At 32.2% G+C, this 19,845-nt stretch overlaps 1 protein-coding gene across 4 annotated transcripts; it reads right to left on the minus strand.

The window, feature by feature from the left end:
• Positions 1 to 5,969: 5,969 nt before the first annotated feature.
• On the minus strand, positions 5,970 to 18,094 carry LOC106753911 (general negative regulator of transcription subunit 3-like). Of its 4 annotated transcripts, none has more exons than XM_014635795.2 (17): positions 17,854 to 18,094; positions 17,633 to 17,764; positions 16,902 to 17,039; positions 16,717 to 16,767; positions 16,221 to 16,310; positions 15,991 to 16,137; positions 13,596 to 13,703; positions 13,094 to 13,174; positions 11,719 to 12,408; positions 10,835 to 11,002; positions 9,618 to 9,765; positions 8,539 to 8,693; positions 7,679 to 7,957; positions 7,469 to 7,603; positions 7,216 to 7,397; positions 7,005 to 7,084; positions 5,970 to 6,284 (listed from the first exon to the last, which is right to left on the minus strand). In XM_014635795.2, the coding sequence occupies exons 1-16, from the start codon at positions 17,944 to 17,946 to the stop codon at positions 7,018 to 7,020; spliced, it is 2,664 nt and encodes an 887-aa protein (XP_014491281.1). In that variant the 5' UTR covers positions 17,947 to 18,094; the 3' UTR covers positions 5,970 to 6,284; positions 7,005 to 7,017. The 4 variants fall into 4 exon arrangements, with proteins under 4 accessions (XP_014491281.1, XP_014491279.1, XP_014491280.1 ...); XM_014635793.2 differs by having other exon boundaries at positions 9,600 to 9,765; XM_014635794.2 differs by having other exon boundaries at positions 8,548 to 8,693; positions 9,600 to 9,765; positions 17,854 to 18,093.
• Between the last annotated feature and the right edge of the window lie 1,751 nt (positions 18,095 to 19,845).

Genomic DNA, 19,845 nt, shown 5'->3' on the forward strand with positions numbered 1-19,845 from the left:
TAACTTTTATACGCAAAAAAAAAAAAAATTGTTTGAAACTCAAAATTTTGTTAATAAAACAAACATACAAAATGATTGATATAGAACATAGAAAGCCTGATGTAGTGAAAGGAACAAATCACAGGATCAAACTCCTTTGAATAAGCTTCGTAGGACTCACAAGGGTTAGTTTGAAAAACTAGAGCAATGTATAAATACCATTTGCTGTACAATTTCAAAAAGAAAAACAATTAAAATATAAGAAAATAATTTCTAGAAAAATGGTGCTTCTAAAGCCTCATTTTGCTAGAAAACCACTACTGAATTTGTTCCTTTCTATTAGTATCTTGAGTACTGTGTTATTATAAAGTGTGAGCAGTAAGACATACCATACATTCATCTTTAGCCGTTTGAAGAAAGGTGTGTTTCTCCAAAACTAATGAATGAAAATTGCACTTGTTAGAAAAAGAAAAAGTGAGAATTAATGTTAGTTGAGAAGTTATAAATCTCTCCATGCTGTATCTCTCATCCTTTATCTTTTACTTCTAAACATATATATATTTATTGCTTCATTAATGAATGATTGATTGTAACTTGCTTCTTCAATTGATACATTACCACTGTTTTTACTTGCATATATATCATTCCCGTTATGATGTCTGTTACCTACGACTTCTAGATTTTTTTAAGGTAATATAGAACAAAGCTAATGTTAATGTGAATGGAGCTAGGTTAATTACAACTACCAAGATGTTGCAAAAGTGATGAGCTAATTGTAAACAGTATATATTAAAAGATTTTGAAAAGCACCATAGAGAAGTTGAAGAGAAAAGAAGGAATCAATTGATGAGGGGAAGACAAGAATGAACCGACAAATTTGAAAAAGAATAGAAAAAGAATATTAATGATTTAGAGTAATTTGTCATAGCTTTGATTGAATGAAGTGAGAGTGGAAAGAATAGAAAAAGAAGTCAAAAAGAATAAAAATTGAGATTTTTTAAATTAATAAAAAATAAGTAGATTTGAACGAAAAGTTTAATTAGAGGTGATTGAAAAACCATTATTTTTTATTATAATTTATAAAAACATAAATATTAATAAATAATTAAAAATATTTATGCATAATTGATTATTTACATGTTATAATCGATAATGCTTGATTTTTATAACTTTCTCTATCACATTAAAAAATAAATAAATAAACTTTTCTTGAATTTTGTAATCTTTTTTTCTTTTTCATGCTCCTACGTGCAAATCTCCGTTTCTTTATTTTCGCTATTGAAAAAAAAATAGACTCTCTTGAAAAACTTTTATTAAACATGTTGTATGGAGACTAAGACTCTTTATATATTAAAGTGATTCCTTACAACTATTTTATAGTAACTTAACGCTCAAACTTTAAATTTCATTTAGGAAACATCATACTTGATATAAAAAGGAGAGAATTCCAGTAAAACAAGTACAAATCAAATTTAGCATAGAAGAGGATAAAATTATAAATGTTAATAAAGTAGGGGTTTATGTTGTTATATCAACGATATAAATAAAATAAAAATCAACAATATAAATAAAATAAAAATGAAAGAGATAGTTTTGGGAGGAATAATTTATATTTATTTAATGAAAAAAACATTTTATTAAATAAGTTGTATAATAAATAAAGCAAACCTTAATATCAAATTCAAAATATTGAAAAACATAACCATTCTAATCAATTACAAACTATTATTATATCATACAATAAACTAAAAATATCTCGAACTCTTAAATTGATATTAATTTTTGTTCTTATCGAGATTCAGAATGTGGATCTTTGAAAAGAAAATAAGATATGAGTAGATCAAGAAATTCTAACATATGCTTTTGAGGGCTGGAACATAGAAAAAATTCAACTGCAAAAGACTCTTCAGCTTTTAAGTTAGTAAGAGAGTTGGATCTTTTGAGTAAAATAGAGTGAGTTGGATCTTTTGAGTTGGCTATGAGAAAAAGCTCTGAATCCTACAAAGTAGACTTATTTTGACTTCATATCAAAAGGCTATCAGCTCTTTAGAAATAAACTTCTGTGTCTAATGGTCATCTTTCAACAGAAGCTATATATGGAAGAGAGCTTGAAGAGAAGATATTATTGATGAAAAACGCAAGAAAGATAACATAAGAAGAATAGTGACGTGAAAAAAGAATAGAAAGAATAGCTTGCTCATATAGCGTATGAAGCTTTCTAGTGGAAGAGAGAAACACCGTCAAATGTCACAAATTGTATTGTATTAAAAAACATATCCTCTCACTGAGAGTTAATCGTCTATATCTTGTAGAAAATCCATTTGTGGTTTTTTTGTAAGTTCTGAAGAGAGCTTAAATACTTGCTTGTTCAACTCGGGTTGAGTTGAATGTTTAGACAGTTGTTTAGGGTTAGATCCACGAGTGACAAAACTCGTTTAGTCATGTTGACTAGGGAATGGTTAGAATATTTGTTGTAAATCAAGAGTGGTGAGAATACTCAGTAAGATCCTTGAGAGGAAAAACTCGTGTAATCTTCAAAAAGATCAGTGGAATCCCTTAAGAGTTTTTAAAGATCTACTAGGCGTAACTTAGGTTAAGTGAACCAATATAAAAATATATGGTTTATTGCTTTGCTATTCAAAATGTTTTCCATTTACTCATTATAAAAACTAGTATCTAAACATTTTATAATCTTTATACATTTTCATTACAAGCTATTAAAGCTATTAGATACTACTTTGAGAAAGAATTTCAAAAATACTATTCATCCCCTCTAATGTTTTTCTTGTGTTTTCATACTCTACCTGTGAAAAGTTTTTCTTCTATTCAAGTCACTTGGAGACCTCCTGTGGTTAGTTGGATCAGAGTTAATATAGATGGAGTTGCTAAAGGTTGCTCTCATGTTGCTGCTTGTAGTGGCTTAATGCAATAAATGAGAGTATATTGGTAACTTTTCTTCTTTCTTGAGGTTCATATTTATGTTGAAATAATGCACGTTATTCATGCTATTGAATATCCTTGGAATGATAGTTTTAGAAATCTTTGTCTTGAATGTGATTTTACTTTGGTTTATCAAGCTTTTTCTTCATCTTCATTAGTTCTTTGGATTCTTCGTGGGAGATACGGAAAGAGTTTGAAGATTTGTCAATACATGGGGTTTAAGGTCTCTCATATTTTCTAGAAGGAAATCATTGTGAGATAAGTTTATTACTTTAGATTTGGAAAATAGGAGAGACTTTAATAGTATTCTACTATGCCTTTTATTATTAGTTTATAATTTTTTTAAATAGGTATCAACTTCCTGTATTTAAAGTTTTAGCTTATTTGAAAGTTTGCATTTTATTTTTTGTACATGGGTTTGGTTTGATTCTCCTATATTTTATGTTACTATTTTCCTTATTTAATAATTTTTTTTACATGATAGACAATGATAAATGACTTTTGGATTATTAAGCTAACTTAGATGACAAAGTACATAATGATGCTAACATGAGTTTTATTCAAAAAATAAAAAATAAACACTGAGATAAAATGAATAAATAAATTTTACAAAAGATGAGAATTTATTATCTAAAGAACAGTTTCTCCGGTTACATCGTTGCGATAATAAGAATATTTCTTTAAATTATTTTTTATTAGATAATTCATTTTGTTGTCGATACCATTAGTAGTTGATCTTTCTATTTGTTTATGCCACATTTAGGGATTAGTGATGGAATTTTGTCTCGTATAAGTAGACAAATAATCCTCTATAAAATATTTTGCCATTATGCAACATTGTTCATGTTTAACTTTAATTTTAATTTCAATTCTTAACTTTATTTTTTTATATTTAAAAATATAAATTGATTTGTTTCCACTATCCTACAATTAATCAAATAAAAACAAATATATGAATACCTAAAACTAAAGAATTTAATTTCCATGTTAACCCTAAAAAGGTTGTTTTTATTCTAAGATTAAATGTTAACTAATACGACTTCAGTACTATTAGAAAAGTAATGTGAGACACACGTGATTTTGATTAGTCTAATTTACTTTTATTTTAGTTTTTATTTATTTATAATGAAGTCATGTTAGGTACCACTACTTCAGTTCAATAGTGATTTAAGTTGAAATTGAGCATCGGTAACATAACTTCAATACTATGTGATTTAAATTTAAGTTTGATAAACACAATTTTAATGTGTATTTGTAAGATAGAAATCTTCCTTTAAGTACACAACTTTTTAGTATATGATTTTTCTTTGTTTTATAATTTGTTAGAATTTTATTTATTTATATTTTTGTGTTTAACTTTAGAAATGAAAAAAAAAAAGAAAACAATAACAATGTATCTATGTTGATGATTTTTTTTTAAATTATACATTTTAGTAAAATTGAAAAAATTGTACTCATTTAATAAAGTTTCCTTTTTTTTTCTCTAGTACCGATATGTTTAGTGCATATTTAGCCTTTGGTCGATATCTGTCATTAAATATTTGAAATTTCATGCAATTAACAACCAATAACAGCATTTAACTTTCTCGAAAAAAATAAAACTGTGCATACCAACTTCCCCTGGTTTATATGACACTACAATATACCAACATACGATCCTATAACTTAATAAAAAAAACAGTGCAATATTGTATAGCCAGGGAAAAATAATCTGGACCTTGATAAACTCAAGGGAGATGTTAAGTGAAATAAAATTTGAAAAAGATCTTTCCCCAGATCAAAGAAAAAAAAAAGGTTTCATATATCAGTATGAGACATCTTTCCCAGCCAAAAGATTGACATTTTTTGTCACATATCAGTCTGAATAGCAATAAATTTTATACAGATATCATTCATTTCTGTTACAATTATAAATAACTAAATGAGAATCTTAGCATGAGCTTTCAAGTCAGATCATGTATCATACTTTCCAGTTATATGAGATTTGATGTCTCATTCGTGGGACGATATTTCAATCTGTTAGTGTTAAATTTTGTAGAAACGTATAAGTTCATTTTAGATTTTCATAGTATGTGCGCTCTGATTTTATCCTCCCACATTGATTTTTCTCATATATATATATATATATATATATAAATTTGAGATACCTGTGAAATTATTGATGTTGATTTAGGTGCCTAGTCGAGATTTTGTAGTTGGTAATGTGGGCTTGGAAATAGGAGAAAGGGCCCAAGACATGGAGAGTGTATGCTAGGAGAAACAAGGGTGGGAAGAGAAGGTTTAGTTGGGAAAACTACATATATTTTGCAAAAAATGAGAGGGAAATAATTCATAAATTATTTGCCTATAGCACCCAATAATACTCACATGAATTTGATCTTAGTTCAATCCCACACCTGATTTTGTCAACTCAGATGGCCATAAAAACATGTCAATCTGGCTCCATCAAAAGTCAATCTCTGGCCACCATCTGTTGCTATTGTCCAGTAAGACCATCAGGAAAGTTAAATTCTTAGTCCAATAACAGTTCATCCATCGCAATACATAATGCTTCATAGAATTTGAGTTGGATCTTATGAAATTAGCTCTTAAGTTTCAAGATTGTCAAAGTTTTATGAAGCCATATTTCTAGTTAGTTGGAGACTAAATTACCCACCTTTAAGGTCGCAATTAAGGCATCTACAAAGGAAACACAACAAAGGCGGGCTAAAATAGGAATTTCCTCCCTTTTAAAAGTTCTATTTCAAAATATCAATTGTCTTGGCATTGAAGAAAGAAGTTCATAGGATATACTCAGTCAAGTCAATAAATCAAAGGAAATCAACTGGTTCAGTCGGAAATGGGTTTGATGATCAATCCTAGGTTACAGTTGAGTTGGTTTTAATTATAACAGCCCATGCCCTTGCAGTTTTTTTCCAATTAGCTTAGGTTCATTGTATCTTCGGAGATTGAGATAGTTTAATTGCTCTTTTTGGGAACTGTCCTCTATTAATCATCTTTCGGTATGTATAATGCAACTAAGTGTGTATTTAGCGCTCAACTCAAGAATATTAACTCAAAATCAGGCTTCCATTATTTTATCTTTAACTCTTTCATCATATTTTCTTTCTTTTTCATTATCCCTAAACAAGAAGAATGACCAAACAAAGCTCAAATAGAGACAAGATTTGAAGGGAAAACGTACATATTATGCTAATCCTTGCAAATAGAATCGTACAAGCAAGTATCAACCTACGAAAATTAGTATGAAGAAGAAAATACAAACGCACTGCTTTGATAAAGGACGGGAGCCTAACAGACTGCTAGTCACCATGTGCATTGAATAAATATCTTTCTGGTCAAGAATTCCAAACATCTCGCAGTACCTGCAAGGACATGGGCTATTATAATTAAAACCAACAAACAAGGCTTTGTAAAGTAGAGACTACCAATGTTTGAGGATAATAAGCTTATCAGCTAAAATGAGATGTTAGGCATAACAAAGATTTGGAAGGGCCAATATAGAGAACCAAAGAATCTCAAACACTTCAAGATACCTCCGAAATCAATCTTTGCATATCGGTCTTAAAAAGAATAGCTACACTGTAACAAACATCGATCAATATGGGAAATAACTCGGTCCTTCTGAATGCAGAGCATTTCTCCAAATAATACGTACATCTCAGGGAAAAAGTTGAAGAAATATGCTTCAACTTAACGCAGCAAGCTGAACGGTCAGGTCTTTAACCGCATGAATAGTAGCATAATTTCATATTTTTTCTTTTTGGTATCTTATACCGGTAATTACCATTTTTAAAATTGAAGATCCCAAGCTACGTCAACACAAAAAACAATAAAAGTTATGAAAAATCAAACCATGTGAATTCTAGAAAAGCAATTTTGTTATCCTTGTCACTTTAAAATCTTTAGCTGAGAATGATTCCAATTAGCTAGTCTTTAAGAAAACTATTAAATTTAACGACAGTTTTCTTCCATTAAGTTTGTATTTTACTTGATTGGATAAGACTTCAAAGCAAAAACTAGCTAATCAGTTTGATAGAAAAATATTCCTCAAAATTATTAAGCACAGAAATATAAACAGTTACCGGGTGGCGTCTTTTATACAAGGAGATCATCTTCAAGATAATTATACTCAAAAGTGAATTCAGTCTTAATTCTTTGACACCTGAATAACCACATCAAGATACAGACGAGTTAGAACAAACACAAGCGTAAAGTCAAACAATGTACAACATTGTTCAAGCATTCACTAAAAGTTTGGCAGCAAATATCAATAATTATGTTTGCACAGCATACCATCCATGTTGCATGTCATCATTTGCAATATGGAAATCAAAGTACACATAAGTTCCCTGCTCATATTCATCAGTAGCAACTTTGGGCTCTTCATGCCGCTGAAACCAAGTGTTATACTTTCTGTGGTATCTCCAAGACTGCTTCTTTAACTCCTTTGCAGCCAAATATTGTTGGTAAGTATTCTGTAGAAAAAATACATATAAGCCCACATGGCAGAAAGACCCAATACTTTAATCCCAGAAATTTAAGATACCTGTTGGTAATAAAATGCAAAGAATAGAGTATCAGTGCCAAATGGTTCCAGACCCACTCTCTCCCAAAAGGCAGGATTATTAACAATAGGTGACTGTACTTGAGGATAACTTGGAGGTGTAATTGTCGGATGCTTCTGCATTACCAAACAAAATTCATCAACGAGCATATAATAGAATATCCAATGATGATTGTAATAAGCAATGCATACAGGTGTATAACTCCTGGGCCGTTCAGAGTCTTTGGGTAGGGGAATTTTGAAGTGGGCTGCCTCAAGCATTTGCAAATTATACAACTGATCACGCACTCCACCAGAACTAACACTGGATGCACTAAAACTATCACCAATTGCTCCATGTTCAGCACCATTTCTTCTACCAATGACACCAAGGTTGCCAGTAGGTTGATTGGATTGTAATGGTTGGCCGGGAGACAAATCAATATCTCTGGAAGTTTGAGCAGATTCTGGAAGAGAGGCAGACACTCCTACCTGCAGCATTAATCAACAAATAGTCAACCCAGATCATCATCAAATAATAAAATTATACATGCATACATACACATATACATAAATACACATATATAAAAATACATCAATCAAAATGCATATTTAGACATCTGCAAATCAGGGAAGTCCTACCATTTCTATTCAGCTCATGTCTCATCAGCTTAACTCACAAAAGTACTACAATAGAGCTGATCGACTGGTTTTCAAATCAGATGGATGCTATCGAAGTAATAAATTTGTTTACACGATCTAACGACTAAATGGGAGAAAAAGAATAAAGAAGTTCCATACATGCATGTGCTCTGTTCCTTCAAAATTCAAAATGCATTTACAAATTTTATATTTTACTTCTGCTTGGAAGGAAATTGATCAGAACTACAAGTGTAATTTAATGTAGTCATTTCATCAAATTACCTAATTGAAACACTAGGAAGACCAGACCCCAGGTTTTCCCCAGCTTATGATCCCAGATTTATTGAAGCAGCATATGATGCATTACAAGCATGTCAAGATTGTAGATGCTTATATATTGGAGTAAGATATACAAACATATTAAGAATTACGTGGCATACAGGAGAATCTACAGCATATGCTGACTTTGAATCATCTTCATTTATGAGATTCTTGCCAATCACATTGCTAGCAGTAGATTCAGTTGTTGGCTCATCAGGAAAGTTCTGATGTTGCTGCTGTTCTTCACTCTTAGAATTGCCACCGTCTGCATAATACAAATAATATAATAATCTCATAATAACACCAACACTGGTATTAGGTATTCTAATTTAGAATAATTATATTTTTATAATAGATGGGCTTGGATATTGAACTAGATATTGATTCAGTCATTTCAGTACTATTTTATAATTGATCCACAGTCCAACTACACAGATATGTTATTCTGAATTTACTTGCTAAACTAACACCTCTCAGATATTTATTTATTGGGAAGCAGGGGCTGACAATAGCCTCCTACAATAATATTCATTACGAAGGGAAATATAGCCACATTTTATCACAGTTAAGAAATAAGAATTTAACTCTTAACCTCAAAAAAATTATTTATAAGATGAAGTTTGTACCATTTATATACTACAATATGACCTTATTTTGAGTCAATATAAGATCTTCAGCACACCATATGCACGGGGAATTAGTCATTTTAAGCATGGAAATAGATATTTGATGGTAGTTTGATAGGAACCTAATAGCAAAAGATATAATAATCTCAACAAATCTCACTAAGATAGAGGTTTTTATATGCTTTGATATCACGATAAAAAAAGTAGAATTTAAGTTTAACTCAACTTTACTATAAAGTTTGTATTCACTTATATATTATAATTTGATCTTATCTCTAGTTGATATGAGATCTCCAACAATAAATCTTCACTTTATTAGATGATGGGAAATTCAGAAATCAATAAAATGTGTTCAACTTTTATCGGAAAATAACCATAGCTGAATAGCATGGTTTGAGTACTATGGGAACCCCCGTATATAACCATATTATTCCAATCACTCATTGGGCCCAGAAAGGAAAGGAAGAGAACGTATTCCAATTTAAAAGGAGAAAATTTATTCGGGAAAAAACAATAACATATGACTTTTTACTAACAAAACATGCCTGAATCTTTAGAAACACCTGGCATCAGTGACTGTTGACTAGAGGGGGAATGGACAGAATTGGGTGGCTGCTGTAGTGATGCAGAAGAAATACCACTGAGACTAGTGGACTGGACCCCAAGTCCAATACCAGATTGAGAAGAAACAGATGAGCCATGAGAGTTAAACTGCATACATTACACTACGTCATATAAAATACATTTTTCTGATGTATAAGAAATTATGTCATACAAGGAGTTATAGGTTATATATTATCATTTAACAGAAAAATAAGTTTTAGTCACATTAAGTTATTCATAAAGAAAGGTACATATGGAAGGAAAATTGAAAATGAAAACATAAAGCTTCAAGAAAAACACCGTTAACAACACTTTAAAATGAGAATTAACAGTATGCCATATTTACTTACAGATACTTATACCACATATTAAGAAAACAGAAAAAAAAAAAAAAAAAAAAAAAAAAAAAAAAAAACTTTGTATTGAATATCCGAGTTTACAAGTGATGAGCTTCTTCTGTTGACAGCAAATGCATATAGACTACAGAGGCTCATTTAAATGATGAAATCGGTTATAATAGCTGACTAACAAGCATCCAGTGACAGCTGTAACTGTAACAAATAAACTGTCAATGATAACTGACAAACAGAAAACAACAGATCAGACAATAGAACTAATCAGACTACAACTGATCAAACAAGTAATTCACTCACTGCACAATCCTCCTCATGGGCATTATAAACAATCGATTACTATTTGCAACTTAATCACACACCAGTCTGAAAATTTTCAATTCTACTTTATACTACAAGATGAAATATCTGGTGATTTTGGATGGTCCATGAATTCATATTCTACCCGGAGGAAAAAACATTCATTCCTTTAATTTCTACTCTTACCAAAGCAAGCACATAAACAGGATCCATATTTAAGTAATACACTCATAATCAGGCAGTAATCAATGACCAACAAAAAGAAACATGAAATTTCTTCCCTTTCCCCTGTACAACTTTCTCCATCACTCTGTACTGAAACAGATTTAAAAATAGGTGTCCAATTTAGCTTGGAATATTAAGAGGACCAATGCTTATGTAGTAAAGAACCACATTAAAAATCAAGAAAAAAGTAACACTAGAAGAACATGCATGTTTAGGCTGGATAGCTCAAGTTTTGTGGACCGTAATGAATCTTCTAAGAAAAAAAAAGCACAGAAAAGACAAATTTGATAAACAAGTACCTGTTGCAAAAGGGGGTTTTGCTGCTGGGCAGAAAACTGCTTATGGTTTCCCCCAACAAGAGAAGGCATGTTAAGAAGGGTACTGTGCCCTTGTTGCACTTGCTGATACTTCTGCAAAAACTTTTCTCTTTGATCGGGAGCTATTTCAGTTCTTCCACGAAGCTGGCCCTGAAGAAATATCGATTAAACAAGATCTATTCGATGATAATAATTTTGCATATGCAATAACAGAACCAGGATGATACTTTCATTCAACCTAGCAATAACAACAGCGAGTGAAACATTTGTAGTGATCCGACCATTACTTGAATCCATCCATGTAGTTATCTAACTGTGGCCCAAGTAATAATTTTTCATGTAAATGGATTCACACCCATACACATAGCAAAAACATACATATTTTATTAGTGGAAGATCACCCCAGAGGTATTAAATTGCATTAAAGGTCTTAAATGAAATGCAATTATCAAATAAAATAAAATAAATTATGATGACTTGGTGTCACAGCTTTATAAAGAAATTGGATTCTAGATGTCAACACAAGACATATTTTAGTTTTGGTTTTAATCCAAAAGCTGATATCCTCCCATACTATTTGCGGGATCAAACTAATCAACCACCATTAGTATAACAATCTAGTTGCAAGTAATGTTTTAATATACATAAATGAATTCCATACCTTGAAACCACATAAAAAATCTCCATACTTGCAACCAATACAGATGTCTTCAGATAAATTACAATTAAAAACACCAACAGAAAATGCAGTTGTTCTGGAGGGTCTTACTAACCAATAATAGTTCACACTTCAGACCCCACAAAAAATTAACATAGAGGAAAGCTACATAGCAAAGTAAAGGAAAATTAAGGACAGAAAAACTTACTGCATCACTCTGATTCTGAAAGGGACTTCCTGGTCTCCATTGCATGCCAGGAACCACAGAAGGGGAAAAAACTCTCCCAGATACAGCTGTGGCAGCATCATTAACAGCACCAGAGTCAACTGAAACAGTTCCATCATTAGCCTTTGCAGCCTGAGGCAAGATCAATCTATTACTTATCGGGGATACAAGAGGCTGCACCATCGCACTACTTCCAAGTCTATCATCAGCTGCCAACATATTCCTTTTAGCTATTTCAGAGGCTGAAGAGACTGATCCAAGGGCCCCATTGCTTGGGACCATGTTTGCAGAACCAAGAGGGATGCTGGCTGTTGCTTGATTTGATAGAGAGTTTCTTCCCCTCAAAAGTGTTGCATCAGAAAGTGATGGAGATGGTCTCCGGCTAGGGAAGCTATTAATGTCTTCTTCCTTTGTAGAGGTAGGCTGATTTACAGAAGATGAATTGCTAACATTACTATTCTCCAAGACATTCCGCACGGAATTTGAACTAGGTATGGCTGCAACAGCAGGCGGACTAGACAAGGTATGACTAGAAACATTCACAGAAATCGGAGAAGTGTGGTTGCCAGTAGGAGTTGAAGCAGTAGAACCAATTCCACCACTTTTAGGAGGTGGAGTTTTGGCAACATTGTCAGAATTGCTATCCTGGGATGCTGTGTCATCAGCTTGCTCCTGGACAGAAGTATTCTGATGATTAGAAATAACAGTTTCCTGGATTTGGAATTAACAATAATGTCTATCTATTTAAATGACATCGTATGAGAATGCAGCATTTCTACCTGTTAACTAGCCAAGGAAAACAGTGATTAGTCAGATGGACTAGCTGAAACTCCTATCATAATCCCATTGCTTACAATTATTTGTAATAAAGTACTACTAGACGCTTCATAAAAAATTGCTTAATCTTGGCTATCAAGTTTCAAATGTAAGATTTATACATAAAATTTGGGTTAAAATAATTACTTTTTGAGTGTTTTCTTCATGTTGAAAGTGTATAAATCCTTTACATTGTCTCCTGAAAGTTGATTATTATTATTATTATTTTGCAACACCATCTTGCAATGCAGCACTGCTTCCAATAAGCCTAGGAATTTAAAATTTTTACAAACTGATTGTAGCAAAAAAATTGATTGCTCATATCAGTATTTATCATCACTGCAAACCATCAAATAACAATTGGAGGAGGGGTGTAAAAACAACCTCATTTACAAAAATATATCTAACAGGAGCATCCAAGCAGAGAAAAATAAACTAAATAAAAGCAAGAGCCCTGCATAATATTCTGAAACAACGACATTTCAAATTTCAATAGACTCCTAAGAAATATTTTCATATCATACAAACAAAAAATACATACAGATGTTTGTGATGCAGATGCTGATGCTGATTGTGATGTTGATACTGCTGAAGAATTTTTCACGCCAAGACTAGGTGCCACCTGAAAATATACATACATTAGGATTCCTGAAAGAATAATTCTAATTATTCTAATATTTTAACATGAGGAAAATGTTAGCATAGAAAATGAATTTCAAAGATGGGAAGCCTAGAACCAATATGCACAACATAAATAACAATCATAAAATATAATAGAATAATGGTCATTACTGCCCCAGGAACCTAATGCTGTTAGGGTTTGGGGAAGGTATGATGTGTGGACTTACTTCCAGGTGTAGAACCACAACATTCATCAAGGCATCAGAAAATGGACAATCTATACATATAACTCAGAGGGTAAATGCTAACACGCCAAAATTAATTGATATATACCAATTCTATGAAACAAATCTACAACATACACATCCAATTGTATTTGAATGGTATGTTTGCAACCAAGGCAAGAATGATTAAGCAGATACCTTAGAAAGACCAGTGGGAATTGTAACAAGATCTTCTAGGGTCTCCACCTTGTCTAAAGGTAATGAACTGTACAGTTCATCAACATCATTAAACTCATCAAAATCCTCCTGCAGAAGAAAATGAAAATTAGAAAGAAAAACACGGAAACCTAGAAAGAATACATAAATTTTGTGCAGAATCAAGCATTAGGAAACGTTTGGGTGGTAGTTAGAGAAATTTTTATTTTAATAAAAATTATAAAATGTTTATACAGAATTTATATAATAAAAATATATGGAATTGACGGAAGGTTATGTGACAATCATTTTGTTAATTTAATTTAATTTTGATTTTTTAAAGAAGGGGAAATGCTTACGTAAATAATAAAAAAACCATCCCTCTTCCTCCAAACACACCCTTACACTTGTTTGAAACCGAAGATTTTGAAAGGAAAAACCTGGGTGAGAGAGAAATACACTTCCTTAGAAATTGTCCTTGTTCAGAAGTGCAGTGCAGTGATGGAAAGAGAGGCATGCGCATGCCTCTAATTTCGTCTCTCCATTTTGAGACAAAAATGCAAGAGTTTCTAATAACCAAAAATATGCTTGTTTTATTTAATTGTACTTTAAAAAGGTCATTAAACATAATTCTATTTCCTTTCTTCCGTTTTATCCAATCAAAAAAGTGAGGAGAGAACTAAGCTTTTCTTCTCTTCATTTTCTTCCCTTATTTCCTATTCCTAGTCCAAAGAGCATAAAAACCTACTCATTATCTCTTCTCATCTACTTCTTCATCCTATTCTCAAAACTGCACAAATGGGCTTCACAAGAGGCAATATTGGAAAAGGGAAATTTTAGGAAATACGAGCTTCATAAGGTTTGTTTTTCCTAGTATCATAGATATTTGACATATCCACGTTAAATGTGTCTTAGGAAATAGTAGCATCTTACTTGCTCTCTTGTAAATTGATTTAGCATTACTTGTCTTTGTACCACCCTTGAATATAAACTTATGAAGCACTTATACTTCAATTTGCTTCATGTATCCATGTCCAATATTTATCCAACCCTGATACACTAGGATACTTCACATATGTATCAATGAATGAAGCACCGATATTTTACTTGTTTCACATGTCGCACCCTAATATTTTTGGATACTTCACTAACACATGCTGGTGGAGTATCCACGCTTTGAAAGTATTTATAAACAATAAAACTACGAGAAAGATAGAAGTATACGTATATAGAAACATATAAACAGTGTTTCTTCATAAACCAAAGAAGAAACTGTACTTCATAAATTATTTGTAAAAAACACTGAAATTGATAGGTACTCCTATATGTAAATAATAGAAAGTAATTTATGATGACAATGATTTATAATTTATTATTTCGGCAATGTTTAAGAAATGTGACTTCTGTTTGGATTTGGAAAATAGTAGCTATACATTTATTATTTTTTACAAATTTCTACAGATTTTTAAACATGTATCTTGCATGTACCATATCCTATTATTTTTAGAACCGTGTCATTGTATCAGATATGCATATTATCCAATATACATATCACATTCGTGCATTATAGTTATACAAATAAATAGACCATCATGTTGGGTTACACTTAAGCATGAAGCATGTTAAAAAATACTCGAGCTAAGCAGGTATGACTGTGTTGTAAGCATATGTGCATATTGGAAGGAACAAATCTTGAGACAAAGTCTGGCAAAGGAGTTGAGATAAAAACTCCTAAGAGACTAAAGTATTTCCTGGAATTGAGGTGTCTCACTCTGATAAGGTATTTACATATCTCAACAGAAAATGTGTCACAAATTTGCTCAAGAGACAGGTAAGACAGCGCATAAACCTATAAATAACTCCACACAGTCAAACCTCAATCGAGTAATGCAGATGATAGTGTAGTGGTGGCTAAAGAGATATTGTAGCGTCTTGTTATTAATCTATATAACTCACAAGGTCAGAGAGTGTACTCATTGAAAGTTTGGTAAGTCAATTTGTTCCATTGTTTGACACATTCACTCACAAGCCACTCAGAATTATACAGTACCTTAAAAGAACCATACGAAGAGAAATTTATATATACAAGGAAAGGGACTGCAATTCTTAAAGCTTACACTGACGCTGACCATGCAGGGATAGTGACTAAAAGGAGGTCCAGTACTGAACATTGCACTATTTTTGGAGGAAACTTAGTAACTTGGAGGAGTAAAAAATAGAAGGTTTCTTTCCAAGTACCCTAGATGATTGGTATATCCTAAGGTTCAAAGTATAGAAAGTAGTAATATCTAAATTTCTCTCTTCTAAAGTGATTTAGCATTAACTATCCATAATACTCTTGAATAGACAATTGTGCTGGGTGGAATTTGTAAAGCTGAACAATATCTACAAGACAAACCTGATTACGCTCAACATAGTCATCCAAGAAATCTTTAACATCATTAACCTGCTCAGGACTTAATTCATCATTATCTAGTAGCCTCAAAATGAATTCACATTTTTTTATATGAGCCTTGTGCCGAGTAATTGATGTCTCTAGGTGTGTCTGGAAAACAAAAGAAACATGTCAACGGCCACGGGAAAGGCAAACCATCATTTCCACACAAAAATACATCAAATAATTCATACCAATCTGGGTGGCCTGCTCTTTCCCTTCTTAACAGAAAGCCCTTCAAGCTCTGCTTCAAAGTTATCAATCTGTGATTCTAACTCTCCAACCTACTCAATATTTAAAATAATAAGAAAATTTGAAAATGATGAGACAGACAAGTATGTAAGTCAAATTAATATGAACTCATTTTAATAATATTATATACTACCAAAGAGATATTCCAATGAACATCACGAGGAAAGCAGACACTAGACTAATATAAACACAATTCTAAAAGATGAAAATCAGAAGAACCTATAATAATTTATAGATATTGCCAATAGTGAAAAGGTCTTAACAGTCCACCAGCATTATACACATTATCATTGCCAATAAACAAACACTAGACAGAAAGAAAATGAAGCTACCAATTTTCCTGAGTAAGCACTTTGGACATGAGCTACAAAAAACATGTATTAGCCATATTGAACACATAAAAAACTTAAAAGCTATTCAAAGGAATTGTTTTCATACCACATTGTTTAACCAGTCCCTTGTCTCTGATTTAGCTTTCTCTTTCGGATCCTATAAGACAGTGAGATAACAAATTACTCAGCCCAAATTGACATAAGCACAACATTAGAACACCAAGAAAAACCCAAAAAAGAGACAAAATTACAACAAATAAAAAGGTCATATTTCCCAGGACAAAGACTCACAGTCTTAGGCTGCTGACCTAAGCCTTCTTTAGAAAATGCTTTGGTCTTTGTTTCCTTCTCACATATCTTAAATCTTTCCATTTCTCGTTCAATTAGCTTGCGTGCATCCACCAAAGCTTGTTCATATGAGGCACTAACCTATGTCAAGATGTCAAAATAGAAAGCATTGTCAAACTCAGCCGTGTGGCTAAATTTCAACATTCAATATTTAAAATGTTATACACCCGGTGTCCTCATCAAACATGTCAAACCAAGGAGCACTACCATCTAACCAGGAACATTCAACATTCAATATTTAAAATGTCAACACAATCCACACAGCCATAGATTCTAGCCTCCCTGGAAACTCATTTATGAACAAATGCACATTTGGTCGAACTCATTTCAAGGAAACAATCATATATCCCGAGAGAGCTTTTGAAAAATGAGCTTTATTAATTAGCTATTCCAAAAACGCTACAACCCAAGGCTAACAGCAAAATGTACGCTGACACTTTACCAACCAGATTTCCAAGTACTGAAAATAAGCCTTTGAATTAGTGAATTCGAAAAACAGCTTAGAATCTAAATCTTAACCTGAGAGCTTCTTCTCGTGATTTTCCCTAAAAGTAAATCAAAAGCATACATACATTAATATTATCGTCTCATGTTATATCTACCAAATGAGTCAAATATACACCCACAGTTCACCGTGCTGGATAAATCAATTAATTTAAATAAAAAAAAAATACCTTCTTGTCCTTGATCTCACTGGACTGAATCCACGTCTTGATTTGGTCTCTATATCTCTGTAGCTTCTTAATCTCTTTCTTGAGGTCCGCTTCAAATTTCTCCTTCTGGTTAGCATTGTCCGTGTCGTAAACCTATTCCCAAACGAAACCCGTCATTTTGTTCAGAAACAGTGTAATTGGAAAAGGAATAGCAAAAAGAGTGAGAGACGCGAATGAAGCACCTTGTTCCAGATGCTATCGAAGACTTCCACACCCTCCTGAACCTTCTTGAGAACACGATCTATCTCTCCCTGGAGCTTTCGACTCGCACCCATTGATCACGCTTCTCACTTCACCCAATGCCAGAGTGATGGTCCAATTGCTCTTTGATTCGGGTTTTAGGGTTTTTTTCTGCACTCGCTTGCTTGCCTACTACTTGCTTGCTCAGACGACGCGGAGATTCTACCACGGCATCACTCTTTGTCGTTTCATATATAAACTCAATTTTATGATTCGTATTGAAGGAGGTTAAGTTTTTTTTTTTTTTCCAAACAAAGTTTAGTATAATTAAATAAATATTAATCACTAATTTTTTCATTGTGGATCTAGTTTTTTTTACCATAAAATCTATTAAATATTTTACATTTTTACACCTTTAATTTATTTATTTTTTATTTTTAGTGTATCCCATTAACTTTTTGAAAGTTTATTTTGATGCTTTAAACTTGTAAATTGGTTTATCTTGGTGTTTTTCGTAATAGAATTATCAAGTATGGTAGTTGATCGAATGGAAAATATTGATATGGCATAAAATACTCTTTTCAATTCTCTGTGATACCGTGGATGAAACAACATGGTTTATATTCGAATTTAAGATAATAAAAAAAATTATTAAAATCATATATTTGCTTGGAACTTTGTGAAAGGGATGAGAGGAGATAAGTGTCACTTCATGTAATCCTCCTTCAACATGGAACTTGTAACGATGAGATCATCTCATGCGATAACGAGGGTACTCAAGAAAAATAAAGAAATTCATTTCATAAATACTAATAGAAGGATCATACCTGATTGATGTACACAAATGTTGTAACATTGATTGTTTGTATAAAAATAAAAATGGAAATCATGGAAAAGAAGATAAAAATATAAAATAGAAAAAGTATAGCAAACAAAATTATACCACCTATATATTCTACATAATAACAAATAAAGCTAAATTCTAAAATACCCATAATGAGATGGTTTATTGTGCACTAAATCAAGTTAAGCATTTTCAAAATTGGTAATATCTTTGATCTCACATGGTTATAAGAAATTTTTCTTCAAAGCCAAAGTAACTCTCAAAATACTGAATCTTCTTGCCCAGTGCTAATTTTGTACGCTCATCGATATGACAGTTTTTTCTTTCTTGCTTTTTCTTGTTTTTACTCTCTATAAGCCTTCCTTCCTCTTTTCCCTTGAAACTCATACCAATATTTCATAAATGAGATGTTTCCTTCGTTTCTTCTCTTGTTTCTCTTCTTTGTGTTTGTTTTACTCTACTAATGTCATGGATCATGATGTCAATATGTTATAGGAATTTCTGGGCCTTATATGAATGGGTTAACCTTTTCGTAACAATGGTATCAGAGCTTTGGCAACGAACCCGATGTTTCGAGTTCGAACCTTGGGAGAACCTACTCCTACCATTGGGGGAGTCCCGAATTTTCCAAGCCGCCAAGGGCCGGCTTCTTAAGGAGGGGTGTTTTTTTAGGAATTTCTGGGCCTTATATGAATGGGTTAACCTTTTCGTAACACAATATCTTCTTTAATGTTGGCAATAGGCTCAGTGAATGCCCCGTTGAATTCAATAAAGGTTTCTAAGATGGTATTAAAGCACTTTTTTTTAAATGTTTTATTACACATCTTTGATTTTTTTCCTCTCTTCCGCTTCTTCTTTTTGTTTTCTTTTATCTTGTTTTTTCTTTGTTTTGATCTTCTTTCATCATGACTGGAGATTCAAAAGATGTTAAAGATTTCACAAATGAAGTTTTTATTCATAGTTTTCTATATCTATATCCTGGTGAGAATCCTACAAATTCATTGGTTTCACCCGGTCTTATGTGAGCAATTACCACTCGTGGAGCATATTCATGATGATTGCTCTAAGTGCCAAATACAAGCTAGAATTCGTTGATGGCACTACGATTGAGCCACCCATGAAAGACCCCATATATCAAGCGTGGAAGCGA

Source organism: Vigna radiata, unplaced genomic scaffold (genome assembly GCF_000741045.1).
Source record: "Vigna radiata var. radiata cultivar VC1973A unplaced genomic scaffold, Vradiata_ver6 scaffold_7, whole genome shotgun sequence".
In the NCBI taxonomy this organism is placed as follows: Eukaryota; Viridiplantae; Streptophyta; class Magnoliopsida; order Fabales; family Fabaceae; genus Vigna; species Vigna radiata.